The 19,772-nt window shown below is 42.3% G+C and overlaps 1 protein-coding gene across 1 annotated transcript; it reads left to right on the forward strand.

Moving 5' to 3' along the window:
- Positions 1-4,965: 4,965 nt before the first annotated feature.
- On the forward strand, positions 4,966-19,568 carry MPV17L (MPV17 mitochondrial inner membrane protein like). Its single transcript, XM_004441860.2, has 4 exons — positions 4,966-5,275; positions 8,591-8,661; positions 12,322-12,351; positions 12,431-19,568. Exons 1-4 carry the CDS (start codon positions 4,966-4,968, stop codon positions 12,608-12,610), a joined length of 591 nt encoding a protein of 196 aa, XP_004441917.2. The 3' UTR covers positions 12,611-19,568.
- Positions 19,569-19,772: the final 204 nt, after the last annotated feature.

A 19,772-nucleotide genomic window follows, 5' to 3' on the forward strand; every position in this document is an offset into this window, starting at 1 on the left:
GGTGAGGAAATCAGAAAGAAGGAGGATTAGATAACATTTCCTTGCCAGCCTCCCTCGAGCCCCATTTCAGATGACAAGGAGGAAGACAGTGTCTTTAGCATCCTGCTCTTTGCCCACACCCACAGAGACAACCGATGTCTCAGAGGTGATACTGAGGGGGTTTGGGGAACTTCAGTAACCTTTTGTGAGGGGTGGCCGTAGCTGATTGCTTACTCTGCTCATTGGAAAACAGACCTGTTGGTCTTGGAGACTTTTAAGCCAAAGAGCCTTTTGTCTTGTCAGTAGACATTTCAGGATTAGCAAGAGAAGTTAGAAGATTTTAGACACTGCAGCCCACTCGGTGGTTCTTATTAGCCCCGATTCATTTAAATAAAATGAAATAATAACAGTTTCAATAAGCTCCATTGTAATCATCTTAATGTATTTTTAATGTGATCCTTAGTTGTAAATTGAAGCTGGGTTCCCACGTCCGTACTTTATTCCCTGCTGCAAGAGTTCCTAACAAAACTCCTCTTCTACGTTTGAAGGCAGCACTAAGTTCTACAGTGTCTCCCACTGTTCAGGGACGTTAATGTCACATGAATGCGTTGCCTCGTTACTGCCGGAGGGCTCTGAATCACAGCTTGCACAGATGATGAAGCATCAATGTAATGCATTAATTTATCTTAGAGCATCTCTTGTTTGAAGGCCATGTGATTCTTTAAGGGTTTGCTTGAGTAATAGACTGTCTTCACTGAATTTTTCATTGCTTTTAAGAAGAGACACAGCAATACGTGTGAAATAGTCTAAGCCTTCGAAGTATTCATTTCTCTTTCTTTCAACTCCCGTTAAGTCAATATATTGAGCTGCTTGATAAAGATCGCCATAGATTTTGGATGGAGGATATATGCCTCTACAGTTTGCTACCAACCCCTCACCTCATTGGGGTTCTTGGAGGAGTGTCAAGAGATTTTCACATATTGAGGTATATGGGGTAACTATTCCAGTTCAAAACTGATTCAGGGGGCCGGCCCCATGGCCTAGTGGTTGAGTTCAGTGCTGTCCACTTCAGCGGCCTGGGTTCGGGTCCTGGGCACGGACCTACACCACTCGTCAGTGGCTATGCTGTGGCGGCAACCCACATACAAAATAGAGAAGGATTGGCACAGATGTTAGCTCAGGGCAAATCTTCTTCAAGCAAAAAGAGGAAGATTGGCAACAGATGTTAGCTCAGGGCAAATCTTCCTCAGCATAAAAACAAACAAAAAAAACCAACAAAAAAACCCAAAACTGATTCAGCTTGAACTAAAGTAGCCTAACTTATGGCCTATCAAACACACATTGTATGTCCACTTTAACCATTAAAGAATTCACTCTCTTAGTATAATAATGCATACTACCCCTCCTATGCCCTATTGGTAACGCCCATATTAGTCCCTTTCCCCAACGCCAGGGTCATGTTGACTTGCTAATTTGCAGCTAAATACCTCTATGAAACTTTGAAAATGTATCCTGGGTGTGTTTAATGTATGTTCTTTGTTCTAAAAAGATATGACTGCCCTGAAAACCATGCTTCTCTGGAATGCTTTCTTCCTTTCTGGAAAAGGCCTTCCCCAGTTATGATCCTCACTCTGGCTCAAGTAAGACTCACCTTATTTCTCTTATCTATAGAATGGTTATTGGTTATTTTGCATAGACAGGAGTAAATGAGTCAACGGATTAGAGCACCCAGTGGAGAACTGACACATGCAGTAGGCTCCTAATAAATGTCAGTCTCATCCCATTGGGACTGACAGATTTAGCAAAATAAAATTTAAAAATATACGATGCTCAGTTAACTTGGAATTTCAGATGAATAATGAATAATTTTTTAGTGTGTGTCCCAAATATAGCTTGGGGCATACTTACACCAAAATGTTATTCATTGTTCATCTGAAATTCCAAGTTAACTGGGCGTCCTGTATTTTACCTGGCAACCCTGATTCCTCCCCCGCCCCACTCTCCTGCCTCCAGTTTTGCTCTGTATGTCTCTCGAAGAAATTTGATTAAGAGAATTGTGTAGGCATTATTAGCGAAATTTTTGTGTGTGTGTAATGAAGACCACAATTTTCTCTAATTAGCGAAATTTTTGTGTGTGTTTAATGAAGACCACAATTTTCTCTAATTCAGTCAGAAATCAGATTTTTTTTTTTTTAAAGCATCGCAAATACAAATCCTTTCCACAGCACATAGTTTAGTGCCTGGCACATAATAGTGCTCAATGAATATTGATGAGTTGAATGAATGAATGAATGAACGAGTGCCCAGACAAACAGAGAGTCCTAATCTGCGTAGTATGTTGAGAAATGGGTAGTTTGATTTCAGTTAATACAATCAACTGCTGTTAGACGAGACCAAAAGGATTACAGAGACGGGAGACACGATAAAGAGGGGTATAGTAGGCTGAATGATGGCGCTCCAAAGATGTGCATGTCTTAATCCCCAGAACCTGTGGATATGTTATTTTACATGGCAAAAAGGACTTTGTAGTTGACCCTCAAGCTGAGGATCTTGAGATGGGGAGATTAGCCTGGATTATCCAGGTGGGCCAAATGTAATCACTAGAGTCCTTCTAAGAGGGAGGCAGGTCAGAGTCACAAAAGACTATGCCACAATCCAATGACAGAGAGAGAGATTGGAAGGTGCTACACTGCTGACTTTGGGGCCATCAAGGAATGCAGATCTAGAAGCTAGAAAAGGCAAGGAAATGGATCCTCCTCCAAGGCCTCCAGAGGGAATGCAGCCCTGCAGACCCATTTTAGACTTCTGACCTCCCAAACTCTAGGACAACAAATTTGTGTTGTTAAATTTGTGGTAACTTGTTACAGCAGCAATAGAAAAATAATACAAGGGAGATATAAGTAATAAACAAGGAAAGACATTTTGGTGAGCTAGGAGACTGCCTAGCTGGGAGAAATCTGACAGAAAGATTTGCTGGGGACCAGTGACAAGAAGAAGGAGAGGGGCGGGATAGAAATCAGCATATGAGCAGATAGAAAGGGTCCAAGAACACAGAAATTGGCAGTTTCCCAAGAATTGAAGAGAACGGGTGTATTAGTCTGCTAGGGCTGCCAGAACAAAATACCACACACTAGGTGGGTTAAAAAACAAATTTATTTTCTCACAGTTCTGGAGGCCAGAAGCCCAAGGTCAAGGTGTCAGCTGGGTTGATTTCTTCTGAGGCCTCTCTCTTCGGCTTGCAGATGGCCGCCTTCTTACTGTGTCCTCACATGGTCTTTCCTCTGTGCTTGCACTGCCTGGTGTCACTTTGTGTGGCCAAATTTCCTCTTCTTATAGGGACATCAATCACTGGATTAGGGCCCACACCAAGGGCCTCATTTTTAACTTAATCACCTTTTTGAAGGCCCTACCTCCAAATACAGTCACATTCTGAAGTATTGGGCTTTAGGGCTCCGACATATTAATTTTGGCGGGACACAATTCAGCCCGTAACAATGAGGTTGACAAATTGAGAAACAGTCTCTAAAATAACTTGTTAGTGCCCCAGATTGGAGACTAAGGCGATATATGCCAATTCAGTGCAATGCAACATGATCCGAGATTGGATGTCAGAGGGAGAAGGACCTTAGTGGGACAATTGGCAATAATTTGAATAAGGTCTGTAGATTAGGTAACAGTATTACATCAGTGCTGATTTCCTGGTTTTGATAATTGTACTACGATTATGTAAGATGTAAATATTTGGAGAAGCTTGGGTGAAGGGTATATGGGAACTATACTATTTTTGCAACTTTATTCTAAGTCTGGAATTATTCAAAATGAAAAGTTAAAAATTGAAAAATTAAAAATTAAAGTAGGATAAACAAATAGAAGCGAGACACAGTGAGAGAGAGAGAGAAAATGAGAGTGGGATTGGATGGGACAGTGAAGGAAGGGAAAAAAGCGAGGAAAAGGAGCAAGGAGAAACTGAGCTCCATGAAGTCAGAGATTGTATCTGTTGTTTGGGTTCCCGATGACACCCCCCCCACCCCACCCCCCACCCCCGCTACTTCTGGGACATACCTGGGAGCTCTACATACATTTCTGGAGGCAATATTCATTGAGTCACAAACTCTGAAGAGAAGGCAATAGGCTCATTGATCCCGCCTTACATTCATGGAAGTCCTCAAATTTTAACTCTTCAATTTGTCTCCAAGCAAAGTTACATGATCAGTCAGTAGTGTGTGTTGAAAATGTGAATTCCTCACATGTAAACATTTAAAATACACCACCATCTTGGTAACTGAATGTTGGTATCCCTTTTTTTTTCTTCCTATTTCCCCCCACTTTTTAAAGCTTTTTTTGACGTATAATTCACATGCCATAACATTCACCATTTTAAAGATTTTATTTATTTATTTTTTCCCCCCAAAGCCCCAGTAGATAGCTGTATGTCATAGCTGCACATCCTTCCAGTTGCTGTATGCGGGACGCGGCCTCAGCATGGCCGGAGAAGCGGTGCGTCAGTGTGCGCCCGGGATCCGAACCCGGGTTGCCAGCAGTGGAGCGCCCTCACTTAACCGCTAAGCCACGGGGCCGGCCCACATTCACCATTTTAAAGTGTATTCAATGGTTTCCCGTGCAATCATCAGCACTATCTAATTACAGAACATTTTCATTATCCCCCAAAAGAACACCATACCCAGTTAGCAGTCACTTCGCAGCCCTCCATCGCTCAGCCCCTGACAACCGCTAGTCTACATTCTGTCTCTGTGCATTAGCCTAGTCTGGACTTTTCCTGTAAATACGCTCATGCGTGATGTGGACCAGCCACATTTAAACGCTGAGCCCGCACAGTGGCTAGCGGCCACGGGATTGGCTGGCGCGGACTGGGTGTGCGCGGGCGCCCAATGGCTCTCGAGCGTCTGGAGAGGGCAGGTGCGGGCGGCAGGGGGAGGCGCGCGGGGGCAGGGGCGGCGGGGGCTGGCGGGCGCCCGCGGCGCGGGGATGGCGGGCTGGTGGCGGGAGCTGACGCGCGCGGCCCGGCGCCACCCGTGGCCCACGAACGTGCTGCTCTACGCCGCGCTCTTCTCGGCCGGCGACGCGCTGCAGCAGCGGCTGCGGGGCGGCCCGGCCGACTGGCGGCAGACGCGGCGCGTGGCCACCGTGGCCGTGACCTTCCACGGCAACTTCAACTACGTGTGGCTGCGCCTGCTGGAGCGCGCGCTGCCCGGCCGCGCGCCGCGCGCCGTCCTGGCCAAGGTGCTGTGCGACCAGGCGTTCGGCGGGCCCGTGGCGCTCGCGGCCTTCTACGCAGGTGAGGGGCCCGGGCAGGGTCCAGGGGGTCGGATCTGGGGGTGCCGGGATCCAGGATTGGGGGGCTGGAGGCAGGGCCCCGGGGCTTTGCGGGCCGGGGCTGGAAGCCATGGGGGTGGGTGACCGGGAGTTCAGGGGACTGAGAGTGCTGGGGCGGGGGCTGGAGGTCGATGTGCAGGGGCCGAGAAGTCTGGGGACCAGGGATTCAGGGGGCTGAGGGGGAGAAATTGTGGGGCTGGGGAGGCCGAGGATTAGGGGGCCAAGGCCCAGTGGGTTAAGGATTCAGGGGGCCAGGATCAGAGTTGGAATGCTGGATTTGTAGGTAGTCTGTGGCTGGAGGTTTGGGGGGTGGGGGGTCTGGGGCTTAGGCCGTAACTGGGAGGAGGCAGGGCTGGGGGTCCATCTTCCTCTGAAAAAGGTTCATGGGAATGTCCAGGAGACCCCAGCTCCTTGCCATAGGAGCTGCAATCCCTGTGACCTAGTTGTGGGGCAGCGTCCTGCTCCTGGGAGAATCCACATCTGGGGCTACGGGGTCTCCTTTCTGCTGGCTGACACTCCTTTCCAACACATCAACAAAATGTGAGGGGACTGGGGACGGTGGGGCAGAGCCGGTGGAACCTGAAGTCGGGCCAGTTCCCAGAAAATTCACACTCAGGGTCCCAGTCGTACTTTGGTAACAAGATTTTCCTGCAGGGGTCCCATCTCCATGTCAAAACCCACGGAAAATATGAGGGGACCTCGCACACCTGCCATAGAGGACTCTATACCTGAGGGTCCAGGGAGCCCCTTCCTCAGAAAAATCGCCTTGAGGCCTGAGGGCCTGACTTTGGGCCCTAAATACCAAAAAGAATGGAAGGGGCCCTGTGGCCTCCATGTCATAGCAGTTTCTGGAAGGGAGTGGGCTGGGGAGGGGCACAGATTCCCTAAGATAATCCAAGGGTCCTGGGCCTGGCCTTGGCCTTGGGGATCAGAGATCACCCCCCTAGCAGAGGCTTCTTGTCAGTGGCTGTTGGTGCCTTCTGAACCAGGTTGAGGCAGTCAAGTCACCGCCTTGAAGAAACCTACAGGTCCCATGGACCTTGTTTGGGGAGCCAGATTCTTCCTTCCCTCACAAACCCCACAGGGAGCATGAAGGACCTGGCTGCCTGTTGCAGTCTCAGTCAACCGCGTGGCCTACGGGGTCAGTGAGGTCAGGGGAATAGAGGACCTGAGGGCGGGGGCCACCTGGTTTATCAGATCTGTGTCTGGCCCCAGGGTGTGACTTCCAGGCCAGATTTGCAAACAGGTTCTCAGCCCTGTTACTACAGTGGCCTTGTACCCTGGTGAAGAGGTTGGGAGCTGGGGGCTGGGTGTTTGGGAACAAGATTCCCATTTAATCTTCAAACAACCCAGTGAGACAGGTCCTATTATTATGTCCATGTTACAGATGAGGAAACTGAGGCTCAAAGGGGTGAAGGGACTTGTCCAAAGACAACACAATCCAGGCCATGTTCTTAACCTCGAGTGTTGTCCGTATGCCAGAAACTGGAAAGATGCCACAGTGACAGGGCTCAGGGAAGCCTGTGGGTCAAGCCCCAGGCCCCCGAAACAGATTCCTGCCGTAGTTGCTTCTCTGTTTTGCTTTTTATTTTATTTTATTTATTATTTTTTTTTTGTGAGGAAGATCAGCCCTGAGCTAACATCCATGCTAATCCTCCTCTTTTTGCTGAGGAAGACTGGCTCTGAGCTAACATCTATTGCCAATCCTCCTCCTCCTTTTTTTCCCCCAAAGCCCCAGTAGATAGTTGTATGTCATAGTTGCACATCCTTCTAGTTGCTGTATGTGGGACGCAGCCTCAGCATGGCCGGAGAAGCGGTGTGTCGGTGCACACCCGGATTCCGAACCCGGGCCAGCAGTAGTGGAGCGCGCGCACTCAACCACTAAGCCACGGGGCCGGCCCTGTTTTGCTTTTTAGATTTCTGGCCTGGTTTCCTTTTCTTCATGTTAAAATGAAGGGGGAAGGTGGGAGGGGTGTGATGGATGTTTATTCAAGGCACTTCGATTTAGAAATTGCCTGTGTCAGATGATCCTTTGTGCTGGGCCCTTTGGGGAACTAGTGTAGTTGTGATGAAGAGGTCTGGCTCAGAATCCACACCTGGGTTGGACCTGGGCCACTGTTGACCTCCCGGAGCTCTTTCCTCCTCTGTAACTCTACCGTCCTCAGCCCATGGTGAGGAGCATCCAATGAAATAATGCACATAAAGTGCTTAGCACTTAATTAGTCTTGGGTAAGTGGAATGCGGTATTACCCATATTCAACTCGGTTTTCTCATGAGTTGTAATAATCCCCTTCAACTGACTAAAAAGATTGTATTTCCCCTTTCTCCTAATCGGAGTTGGGGGAGAATTTTTAAAGCACTCTCATTTTTCCAGCCTTCCTTTTTTTTTTTTTTTTGTGAGGAAGATCAGCCCTGAGCTAACATCCATGTCAATCCTCCTCTTTTTTTTTTTTGCTGAGGAAGACCGGCTCTGAGCTAACATCTATTGCCAATCCTCCTCCTTTTTTTTTTTTTTCTCCAAAGCCCCAGTAGATAGTTGTATGTCATAGTTGCACATCCTTCTAGTTGCTGTACGTGGGACGCGGCCTCAGCATGGCCAGAGAAGTGGTGTGTCCGTGCGCGCCCCGGATCCAAACCCAGGCCGCCAGTAGCGGAGCGCACGCACTTAACTGCTAAGCCACGGGGCCGGCTCAATTCCAGCCTTCCTTAACTAGCAGGGTTTTGTCCTCCCATTTATCCTTGCTCCCTGAATTTCTTTTCAGTGTTGTTGAACATCCAAGTTTTCAAAATGTTTTTAGGAAGGCGGAATTGGTGTTCTGCTTTCAAATTCTGATGAGAAAACCTCTTTATTTGATGGGAGATTTGTAATTGCCAGAATACCCGGGGTCCGTCAGCTTTTTTTTAATAGAAGGAAATTAAATTCTTAAAATTTTAAACATTTCACAAAAAGTTTGGAAGGAGAGAAGAAAATTACCAATAGTACCACTATTCTAACACTGCTGTTTTTGTGAATTTTCTTACAGTTTTTTTTTTAGTCATTCTGCTATAACTTTTATACCCTGCTAGTCTCACTTCATATTTATCATTCCTTTAAAATTTATCTAGTTTTAGAATGGAGGTTATGTTCTGTTTTTGCTCTTAGGTCAGCAGGGACATATTGAGTGAATGACAGTGGTGACTTTGCATATTGGAATAGGAAACTTGAACGTGAACTGTTATATAGTATTCTTCCTACTGAATCTTTTAAAATTCATTGGTTGTATGTTTTTGTAAATAGGTATGAGTCTTCTCCAAGGAGAGGATGACATATTTTTGGACCTGAAACAGAAATTCTGGAATACATATAAGGTAAGACAGACTTTTGAAAATGCAACCAAGATCTTTTGTATATTTTTAACATTAAATACATTTTAATAAAAATCTTCTTAAATTAGGGCTCCAGTTGGTCGGCACAAGAGTATAATATTTTGACAGAGGTCTTAAATTTGATCAATGAATGAAAAGAAGCTTTAGGAGTGTCTATACTTGGAGTGTCTATACAAGTGTTTCTGAATTTTAGTCAATGTTCACAATAATTTCTGATGTTCTTATATTTACTCTTATTAGTGATCACAATTTATTTAGTGAATTTTGGAGCCAAAGAGGTTATTGCAAAATAGGAATAGTAGAATGTGAGTGGCTTAATGGAATCCTTCCCACATTCAGAGCCAGTGTTTCCAGGTGTGCATTCTGCTGAGTCTCTGTGAAAGGAACCTTCTTAACATCACAAAGGTATCTACAGAGAAGGATAGTGTTTCCCAGGGTTAGTCCTAGGCCTGAAGCAAATCACCTGTTGTACTTTTTGCTCAGGACAAATATATACAATTCAGTCCAACAAATATTTATTTATTTATTCAATGAAGATTTATCAATTTATTAAGATTTGTCCTGAAGGCCTGGCAAAATCAGGGATGCTTTCCATCTCTGGTGTTTGATTCTATTAATCACAAGGAGGTGAATTTCCAGGATTCCAGAACATACACAGGCTGGCCTAGGGCTTCACATGTATTTAGTTCCCTATCAAAAGCCACACCCAGCTATTGCCCGCACTGCTTTAGCACCCTCTGTTGAAAGACCAAGCTGCAGAACCGGCATCACCCCCTTGATGGTTGGGGCAGATGATGGGGAGAGTTGAAGCCACACGCTTCCCCTGAGCCCCTATGCTCCGGGACAGCTCCTTCTTCCTTCAAGGGGGAACAGTATTCAGAATTCTTGTTACTTCTCTTGGGGCAGAAATTGTGGGCCCGTAGTGACATCCAAATGTGATTTTCTTCTGCTTTAGTTTGGAAAAAGCAACAAGTTTTCCCATATGTCATAGATCCTATGGAGATATGTATATCCAACATTTATAAAAAGAACAAGCAGAATTGTGGAAACAAGGGGCTTAGGCAGAGATGTGCAGATGTTTCAGATTCTCCTCCCTTAATGAAGACCCACAGGCTACCTTTTTTGGGTGGAAACATGGGGACCTTGTACACCTTTTTAAAAAACAGTGGTTACAAATGAGTTAGTCTCATCTCTGCCCATGAGAAGAAGGAGAGTACCAGCAGTCTGAAGCCCAGCACCATTTGGGAACTTTCCTGAAGGTTTCCCATAATTAACTGTCTGCTAGGCACTGTGCTAGGTGTTAGCGGAAGATGCAAAAATATATATATAAAAAACACAGATACTATCCTTAAGGGACTTACAGTGTAGTGGGGTAGATAGGTAAATAGGCAGGCGTTAACCTTAATGCTACAAGCAATGCTCTGAGTATGCGCTGGGTCCTCTAGCAAATGGGTACTTAGCACAGCATGGAGGAGTAGGGGCCGGGGTCTAGGAAGGCTTCCTGGGGCAGATGATGCCTGAGCTGAGTCTTAAAGAACACACAGGAGTTAGGGAAATACCTGGGAGTAGGGCAATCCCAGGGCAGAGGGAGCATGAGCAGAGTCAGGAATGCAAACAACACCGTGGCATGGCTGCAGGGGAGAAACCACGGCGGTTTGGTCTTCAAAGAATATAGAGTATGAATTGAGGGGCAACTGGAAATGAGTTTGGATCTCGGAGGGTGTTGAACGCCATGCTGAGGATCTTGAGCTTCAGTAACGGTAGCAAGGGAAACCAGTTGGGGGTTATTGTAACCAAGTTCACATAAGGAATAATGAAGCAGTGGGACTAGGGATGATTTGAGAAATATTTTGGAGGAAGAATGGGTAGATCTTGATAACTGATTGGAAGTAGGGGTAAGGAGCAATGACACATCTGGGATGACGCTCTTGCATTTACTGAGTGGCCCTCAGCATTCTCCTGTAAGCAAGAGCCCACTCTTCTCTCCCAGTTATTTATTTACTTATTTTTCTATTTATTATCAGTATAGACTTAGGGATTCCCATTTTTTCTTTTTTTTTTTTTTAAAGATTTTATTTATTTTATTTTTTCCCCCCAAAGCCCCAGTAGATAGTTGTATGTCATAGCTGCACATCCTTCTAGTTGCTGTATGTGGGACTCGGCCTCAGGATGGACGGAGAAGTGGTGCCTCGATGCGCACCCGGGATCCGAACCCGGGCCACCAGCATTGCAGCGCGCGCACTTAACCACCAAGCCACAGGGCCGGCCCACCATTTTTTCAATAGTTTATAATTTATTACTGTGTTTAATTATTTTTGGTATGCAAATGTCCCAGATTTGTCTGTCAAGAGTCCCTTCATGTCAAGAGACATAAGAGGCTCCTATGTCTTTGTGACATCCCCCATCTTTTTCTTTTAAAACCACTTCCTTACTTTCTGTCATAACAAATGTTCCAGACTCATCTTGTACCTCGTACCTGTGCTGCCCTGGCCCTGGAATCAGCAATTTCTCCGAGAAGTCCTTTTTCCTTTTAGCGGGGGATGGTATAGGAGACTAGGATCTGTGCACTAGCTGATGCTACATTCTGAAAGAAAAAAATCGCTGTAAAACGTAAAGCCATGGGCTCAGTCTTCCGATCGTTTTTGCTAAAGTAGTAAATTCTTAAATGGGTATGTATTTTTAAATAGCTTTTATTGCAACTACTGTCAAAACTTTAGAAAATAAATTTAGTTAAAAAAAAAAGAAAAGAATACCACTTTTCTATTACCAATGTAATCCCATTTTTAAGGACTATTTTGAAACATTCAAGCTTTTTTTTTTAGATATAATTTCCATACCAAGACCTCTATCTTTTAAAAAACATCCATCGTGATGACCTTTTTGTCACAATGTATGGGTTAAAGCCTGTTAAAATAAATCTATCTTGAAATATTTTGTAATACACAAAAATGTCAGCTAAACTTATTCTATAGCATGAAATAGTTTGAATTTTTATTAGCAAATCATTCCATCAAGAATGGTTTGATAGGGACCAGCCTGGTGTCGTAGTGGTTAAGTTCACGCACTCCGCTTTGGTGGCCCAGGGTTCGCAGCTTAGGCGTCCCACATATAAAGTAGAGGAAGATGGACACGGGTGTTAGCCCGGGACCAATCTTCTGCAGCAGAAAGAGGAGGATTGGCAACAGATGTTAGCTCAGGGCTGATCTTCCTCACCCCCCCCCCCACCCCACAAAAAGAATGGTTTGATATATAGTTTTAAGAATTTGTTGATGATTCCTGTGTTTTGTAAATATATTCCTATATCATTTGCTTGAGCCAACAGGAAAGTTGCAATGTATACGTATATGTTGTTATTTTAAAAGCAGTTGTCTTCCAGAATTGGTACTGATTCAGGTGGATTTTTCACTCTGGACCTGTGAACACAACTAATGAAAATATCTTGTACCCAACAGCTGTTTGCACCACTCCCCAACCTCTTCTATTCGAGAGACCTCAAGTAGTCTTATTCAGTCGGCTTAGTCTGAAATGTAATGCCACCTCAACATTCTGTCTGCCTGGTATTTCTTAATCTTTTATAGAATGAACTGTGGGATTGTTTTGTGTGATTAAAAGGCATTCTAATAAAGTTTTTCTTTATTCCAGACTGGACTGATATACTGGCCTTTTGTGCAGGTGAGTTTCAGACTACTCAGAATGCTAACTCGTGGCTTTGGTCTATATGGATCCCTAACAGACTCTCTCTCTGTTGTAGCTGATCAACTTCAGCCTTGTTCCAGTTCACTGGAGAACAGCTTACACTGGACTCTGTGGTTTCCTCTGGGCCACCTTCCTTTGCTTTTCAAAACAGAGTGGCGATGGCACATTGAAGTCAGTTTTCACCTTCCTTCATGTAAAGGAGGCCAACGCAGTTGAGAGGCCCCCAGAGAAATGAGAAGCCAATGACTTCCTGAAAGTGACTAATTTTTTATCTTTAAATGCAGTGGATTTCCTGCAGATAAAATGCTCTACTACCAGTTATGGGCTCCATTTTGAAGAATTACTATTCCATAGACCCAGTCATTTCTTAATTATCAATGAGTACTTTAAATTTTATTCAAACCTCCTTTTTTTTCATTCTAGTCTGAAAGTATTATTTCTCTAGTATTTCCACTTCTTTAATACTTTGGTTCATACCAATAACAATGGCAAAATGGCACTTTATAATTATTACTATTTCTATTCTAATATTTTAATGCCAGTTGATTTAAGAACCCCCTGCTTTGATTGTATACATCTGTCTTCTAAAATCTCAGGTTATCTTCTAAACAATTTTGTGTCAAATTACCTTCTATACCAGAAATAGTCCTTATAGTAAATTTCTGTTTATACAGAATTCGATCAAGGAGAGGATTGAATAGCCAAATTTTTTTCCCCAAAATACTGTATAATAATTTGTTGTTATGCTGATATTAAAGTTCTGTAAGTACATTTTATATCATCAAAAAAATAAGTGTATGATCAGTGTGCCCTGCATAGAATGTATTTTATTGATGTCTTCTACTTTTATGTCTAAATTAAGTACGTTTTAGTTAATATTTTTTTGTTTTGAGCATATTCAGTTGACTAAAGCACCCCATTTCCTAGACATACAAAATATACAAAATATTTGGCTTCTTAAAAAAATATGTTGAGTGAAATTTCTAAAATTAACAATTTTTCTTCTTCTGGAAGGAAGAATTCTACTCTTAGGGTTCCAGGGAAAATACAGTTATGTGCCACATAATGACGTCTCTGTCAATGACAGACCGCATGTACGATGGCAATCCCTTAAGATTAGTACCACATAGCCTAGGTGTGTAGTAGGCTGCACCATCCAGGTTTGTGTAAGTATATTCTATGATGTTCGCACAACGACAAAATCGCCTAACGACGCTTGTCTCAGAATGTATCTCCGTCTTTAGTGACGTGTGACTATAGTTACCCGAAAATTTCACATTGATGTTATATTCTTAAAAATCAGTACTTTAAAATAAATCTTTATAGGTAATCTTAAGGTAGACGTGAGAAACTTTCAGTCTTTCCAGCCTTTCAGATTTACTGATGTCTAACTGCAAAACCAGTGGGTTTAAAAATTACATGCATATCTCAAGAAGTTTCAGCAAGTTTCACCTTAGATTTGCACCACAATTCTGTTGCTTCCAGTGGAGGATTTCATAAATTTAAAGATGTGAAGCACTGAAATGTTAATAAATTTATCTTTAGAATTTATATGTAAGATTAATTTAAGAATATATACCTAAAAATTTTAAGCGTATAATTTATATAACTTGTAATATAAATTTATATGTCATAAATATATAACTTCTAAGTATATGATTTATTTGAATTTCATAGGTATTAATATATTTTATGTTATTGGGACAATCGTAAGGAAATTTCTAGATAGTTTAATTCTAAAATAATTTGTTATTTGCATTGTTTTAACAGTAGTGCAGAAAACAGAAAAGCTATTTCACAATACGTAAGACAAATTTTGTTGTTAAAAAAGTCTGTCCAGAGAAACGATAGTAGATACTACCTGGCAATCTTTTAGATGAGCTTCAAATTACTTTTCTGATGAAAGAATAGTGTTTGCATTTTGTGTAAAAGTAATTGGGAAAACAGATCTTGCTTATACTGTCAAGGGGAAAACTTATTATTCATAAAAAAGTATGATAATCTTTACTCAGTGTGTTACTCTGTACTTCAGAGAATATATAACATGTACTCTCTGAATTTTTGCAAATGGTACACTTTTAATTTTTATGCAAGAGTACTTTTGTGTTTTAGTGTGAGAAATGGTACTTATTCCAAGTAATGCAATGTTTGTTTTAAAATGATGCCGTCCTTGGTAAAATACACTCTAGACCTTCCAGGGTTTAGAACCAAGCATGTGGCCCCCACTCTTCCTCCAGATTCCCCTGTTTTTTAAGGTTTTTTTATCTTGGTCGTATGCTGCCCCGCCATTTTCTTCTGGCCCCATGATTACTCAGGCAAAGGCAAAACCTATAATTCATTTCCCTTAACAGAGTTGAGACAGACTGCATTTTCAAATAACTTTACCTAATATATGTAGAAAACAAAAGGGAAATTTGGAGGCTGTCAAAAGCATTTTTTAAAAAAAGCTTACAGAATACCAATTTCTGATCCTCTCATACTTAGCTTGAACTCAGGGATCTCGGATCCTGTCCCAGGTCCAGACATTAGGGGTATTTACCCTGTAGCTCTAAGGGCATCTTCCCAGCATTCCTTCTTTCCTGACTCCCTGTCACTGTATGAAAATACCCTTGGCATCCACCACCAGGGAGCTGTCTTCTTGACCCTGCGACCATTAAAATCAAGAGAGCCCGAGTCCTGTCCTTTTGGACTCCTGGTTTCCATTTCCAGTCTGAGAGATAGGCCTCTTACCCAGATAACTGAAAAATGATTTCTCAATTCAAGGGAGATCTTTCCTTCTGTACAAATTGATGTGAACACCCTGTGGTCCGCCAGTGTAACCACAGTAGATAAAATAGCCGTAACCCTAACCCTCATGTAAATAATCAACAGATGTTATTAAATGGGCAGTGCAGGGATGTAAAGAGAATAAACAACATGGCCATAACAGTGTTGAAGGAAGTTCATGGTCTAGTTGGGAGTGTAAGTAAGAAAAATGATAATCAGGTTCTTAGGATGTCTAATCACAATTCATCATTCAGTGCTTGAACAGCGTCTGTGACAAGTGATCAATAGAAAGCTTGACTATTACTCAAGTAATGCCACTCAGCCATAGGTTATTGGCATAAGCAGTAGGTACTTTGAAATCATGGTGCCCTGGGTAATCTAGGAAGGCTTCGTGAAGGAGATGCCTGAGCTGGGTCTCCAAGGATGGAAAGTCACAAGACTCTAAAGGTCTGTGAACTCGAGTGGTGATGGTAGGATCCAGTGAGATGAGATGAGCTCTTGAAAGAGAGAGCAAAGAGAAAGAAAAGGCATTTAAGTTCTAGCATAAAGAGACATTTCCATTGATCATTCCTCAACTTTGAATAATGTAGATGCTTCTATCCAGCTCACTTGTGATTAAAAATCATGCATAATTTGCAACTTATCAGTCTTTTTCATTTGTAGGAAAATTAATAAAAGTGATTCTCTTTTATCTATATCACAGTTGGTTTGGTGAGAGAGCATTAGGCAATGTGAAAGTTTGCATGTATTTAAAATTTTCTGATACCAAGTTTGAGGGTGGTGTGTGAAAATATTTTCCTCAAAATCTGTTCAGTAAGGTGATTCAGTGGACAAAGTAATTAGTTATTTGCCCACCAAACAGTCAGTGAAATTTGGCATTAAGGGGTTCATACAAATGAGGAGTGCTTTAGGAAAACTTTACTTTATTTGTCTTGAGGCTGTTTGGGCCAGAATAAGAAAAATATTTAATGAATGCAGGGGATTACAGCTACTAAAAGATATAGTGCAAAGAGGAAAACATTTTCACATTCTAGTACTTCATTACTATTTCTAATTTTGGTTTTTAATATTTTGAAGAAAAATTTGTTTTATTTCTTTCACAATAAAACCTATAGATAGAGATTTAACTGTGATATTTCAGGTTGTATCTAAATAGGACCTCCAGATCAACTACATTAACCACAACCCACCAAATTAAATGTCAACAGTCTCTTTAATTGAGGTAGATTACCCAGAACTACAATTTCTGACTCATCTGTCATTGCTATATACTTTATTTGTTTACTGTTTTTTCTTCCAAGGACCATCATCCTTTAGGATTCATTCAAAGCTATCGAAAAATATTTTTTGCTGTGTGGGCAGTTTACTTTTAGTTTAGTGGAATTTTATGTGAATTTCTGCAGAGTGTTTGCCAAAACCAATTATATCCGGAATATGCTTAACAATATATTCTGGAGACAGCTCTCGTTTGAAATTAGGTTCATCTTCTGAAAGTATTAGAAAGTTATTGGATTTTTGTGCCTGAAGGTTTTGACCTTGCATTGGCTACATTTAATGCAGTTTTACCCGTAATGTTTAGAATCTAAAGGAACCAAATCACAGAAAATGCAATTTAAAAACTATTGAAAATTTTTCTTTTAATACTGTCAACGGCCAATAAGTGAAAGGGGAAATCTGGGGTTTCAAGATATAGTATGTATTTGGAGTTTTAAGATGAAGAACAGATGAAGAGCTGTGAACAGTAGCCAAACAGGTGAATAGAAGAGAATGATTAATAATTGAGTCACTTTTTGGGCATATGTCAAGTAAAGGATGATCTTTTTTCTGGTTCTCTTCCCCTTTGTAAGTCTGTCTTTCCTTAAACAAATCTTTAATCATCTGTATCTTCCTTCCTCTTTCTCTGTGGAATGGTCGTATCAAACTCCCTTCTGTTGCTCACCCGCCGCCCCCACCATGACCACCCAAACACTCCAGTGAGGCAGAATAATTGTGATGAGGTTAGAGACCAGAGCATTTAAGTGACATGACAGCCATACTTTAGAGAGAGGGTAGCGGAGACCCCTTCTTGGGTCTCTTATTCTCTCTGGTGGAATAAAGGGAGCAGCACCAGTCCTAGGGAGAATTCTGAAGTGAGTGAACATTTTGGAGGCAGCTTCCATGTGAAATTAGGTTCGTCTTCTGAAAGTATTAGAAAGTTAATGGATTCTTGTGTCTGAAGATTACTGTTTTTTCTTCCAAGGACCATCATCTTGAGTTTTCCCTTTCTTATCTGAGACCCTCCTTCCTCTAGGTGTCCTTTCCTGTCATTCTCTCTGGCTGTAGTGCTAGATCTTCCAAATTAGTTCTCATTTCTTTTCCTCGCCTCTCAAAACTCCCATTCTCTTCATGTGGCTGATTTCAGCTGGATGTTAGAAAAGTAGGTTTATTAAGCTAATGTACTGAGATGTGGATGACAGCCTTTCCAGCTGAGTTGTTTTTGTTTTTTTTTTTTTTAATTAGTAGCACAAGCTACTCTGGATAGAACTTCAGGAACTGTTGCTTGGGGGGAGGGGGTGGAGAGAAGAGGGTGTATTTTTGGCAGAAGATGTCTGATACGCTTTATGTTATGCCGTCCACTTCCCGTTGGATTCAAACCAGTTGGGCAAAGATCATTGCAATGTACTCAACTTTCCAGAATGGGTGATCATTATCTGTTTGCATATTTGTATTCCCTACCAGACTGTGAGCCTCTAGAGGGAAGAATATATTTCTTATTCATGTTTGTATCTGAAATGTCCAGCACAGCCTCCAGCACGTAGCAGAAACTCTGTAACACTGTTGAATGAATTAACATGGTTTGTGGATTTCTTGTCTGTTGCTTTTTGCCTCTTGACTGATGCTAAGTCTGGATAGATGGTCCTTTCATTTTCATCCCCATAAGCAGGCAGCTGTCCTGTCTTAAGCTCAGCACAGCCCAGACTTTCACCTATTCTAGCCCAAGGCCCAGAAAATTATGTTTTCTTGGGGATGGTTATGACTTGTGGGCTTTGGTTCCCCTGGCCCAGCTTGCACATATCCCTCAGTAAACCATCTCTTCACCCCTCTCCCCAGCTCCACAAGACTAGCTTGTTTGTCTTTGAGAATTGAGTGGAATCATGCTAGTTGGGCTTTCCCTACACCGCAAATAGCCCTTGGTGATGATTGATTTTATGTGTCAATTTGACTGTGTAACGGAGTACCCAGATATTTGGTTAAACGTTTTTCTAAGTGTTTTTCTGAAGGTGTTTTTTGGATGAGATTAACATTTAAATTGGTAGACCGAGTCAAGCAAATTACTCTCCCTAATGTGGGTGGGCCTCATGCAATCAGTTCAGGGCCTGAATAGAACAAAAAGCCTGACCCTCTCCTAAGTAAGAGAATTCTTCCTGCCTGACTGCCTTCAATCTGGAATATCAACTTTTTTCCTACCTTTGAACTCGAACCGAAACGTGGGCTCTTCCTGGGTGTCGAGCCTGCTGGCCTTTAGATGAGAACTACACCATCAGCTCTCCTGGTTCTCAGGCCTTCAGACTCACTCTGGGACTAAACCATCGGCTCTCCTGGGTCTCCAGGTTGCTGAGTCACCCTGCAGACCTCCGGACTTGCTTCCATAATCACATGAGCCAGTTCCTTATAATAAATCTCTTTCTCTCTGTACGTCCTGTTGGTTCTGTTTCTCTGGAGAGCTTTGAATAATACACCCTTGTTTATGAGTGTTAATATTTTGTAGTTTGTGGTTATCTGTGGGCGATGACCACCAGCGCACAACTGTCACAGAATTACACTTAACATTACTTTCTGGGACCCCTGAAATCATAACACATAGGTGGTCATCCATTCCTACCCCACAGCCTCTCTTTAGGACAACAAATCTATAGGACCTGAAAATGGAGATTCAGCCAGGTAGCCAGATAATTGCCAAATAATGGAGCCAACTACATTGTCACCCTAGGTTGACAGAGGATGGAATATGTATGTTGTGAATTCTGTGAATGTAGGGGGCTGAGGTTTGATTCCGGTTAGATTTCAAGCCCTTTTGGAGCTGAGCTGTTACAGTGTTTGATGATGCTTCTTAGTGAAGGACTTGGTCAATGTGACTGGTGCTCTTCCTCTACACTGAGGTCAAGTAGTCGGTCAAACACTGGCCGTGTCTCTATATTGCCTTTTTTACATTTGTGATGAAGAACTGTATTTGTTCATTTTCTACTACTTGTGTCAGTGTCCTCTCCTTCTAAGCCATGGAGCTAGAATGCTCTTTTTGTATTTTGGAGGGAAAGTGTTGTAAAAGCAACACCAGTTGCTTCATTTTTAAATTTAAATTTTATGTATAAAATGTGTCTGTTAAATTTTTGGTGTAATGTGATTTAGTGTATATGAAAAATAAATGAATTTTAGTTAAGTAGTGCAAATGATTCTGGCTGTTTTGTGTTATTGGTGGTATGAATATCCTGGGAAATATGTAAAGGAAATGAAATTTACACCCTGTAATCTTTCCTAATCATCTTTATTGCAAATACAAGATTTATGCCTTAGCTTTAGATTGAGATACAAGTTGTCCTTTTCTGTTTATATGTGTCCTTTGTCATTTATTGAATTCTTCCAAATGTTGGCCT

This window comes from Ceratotherium simum, chromosome 26 (genome assembly GCF_057802395.1).
Source record: "Ceratotherium simum simum isolate JZ-2026a chromosome 26, ASM5780239v1, whole genome shotgun sequence".
NCBI classification, from domain to species: Eukaryota; Metazoa; Chordata; class Mammalia; order Perissodactyla; family Rhinocerotidae; genus Ceratotherium; species Ceratotherium simum.

Coding starts and splice junctions, on each gene's coding strand:
- MPV17L (XM_004441860.2), top strand. CDS start 4,966: ATGGCGGGCTGGTGGCGGGAGCTGACGCGCGCGGCCCGGCGCCACCCG. Junction 5,276..8,590: donor GCTCGCGGCCTTCTACGCAG/GTGAGGGGCCCG, acceptor TTTTGTAAATAG/GTATGAGTCTTCTCCAAGGA. Junction 8,662..12,321: donor AATTCTGGAATACATATAAG/GTAAGACAGACT, acceptor TCTTTATTCCAG/ACTGGACTGATATACTGGCC.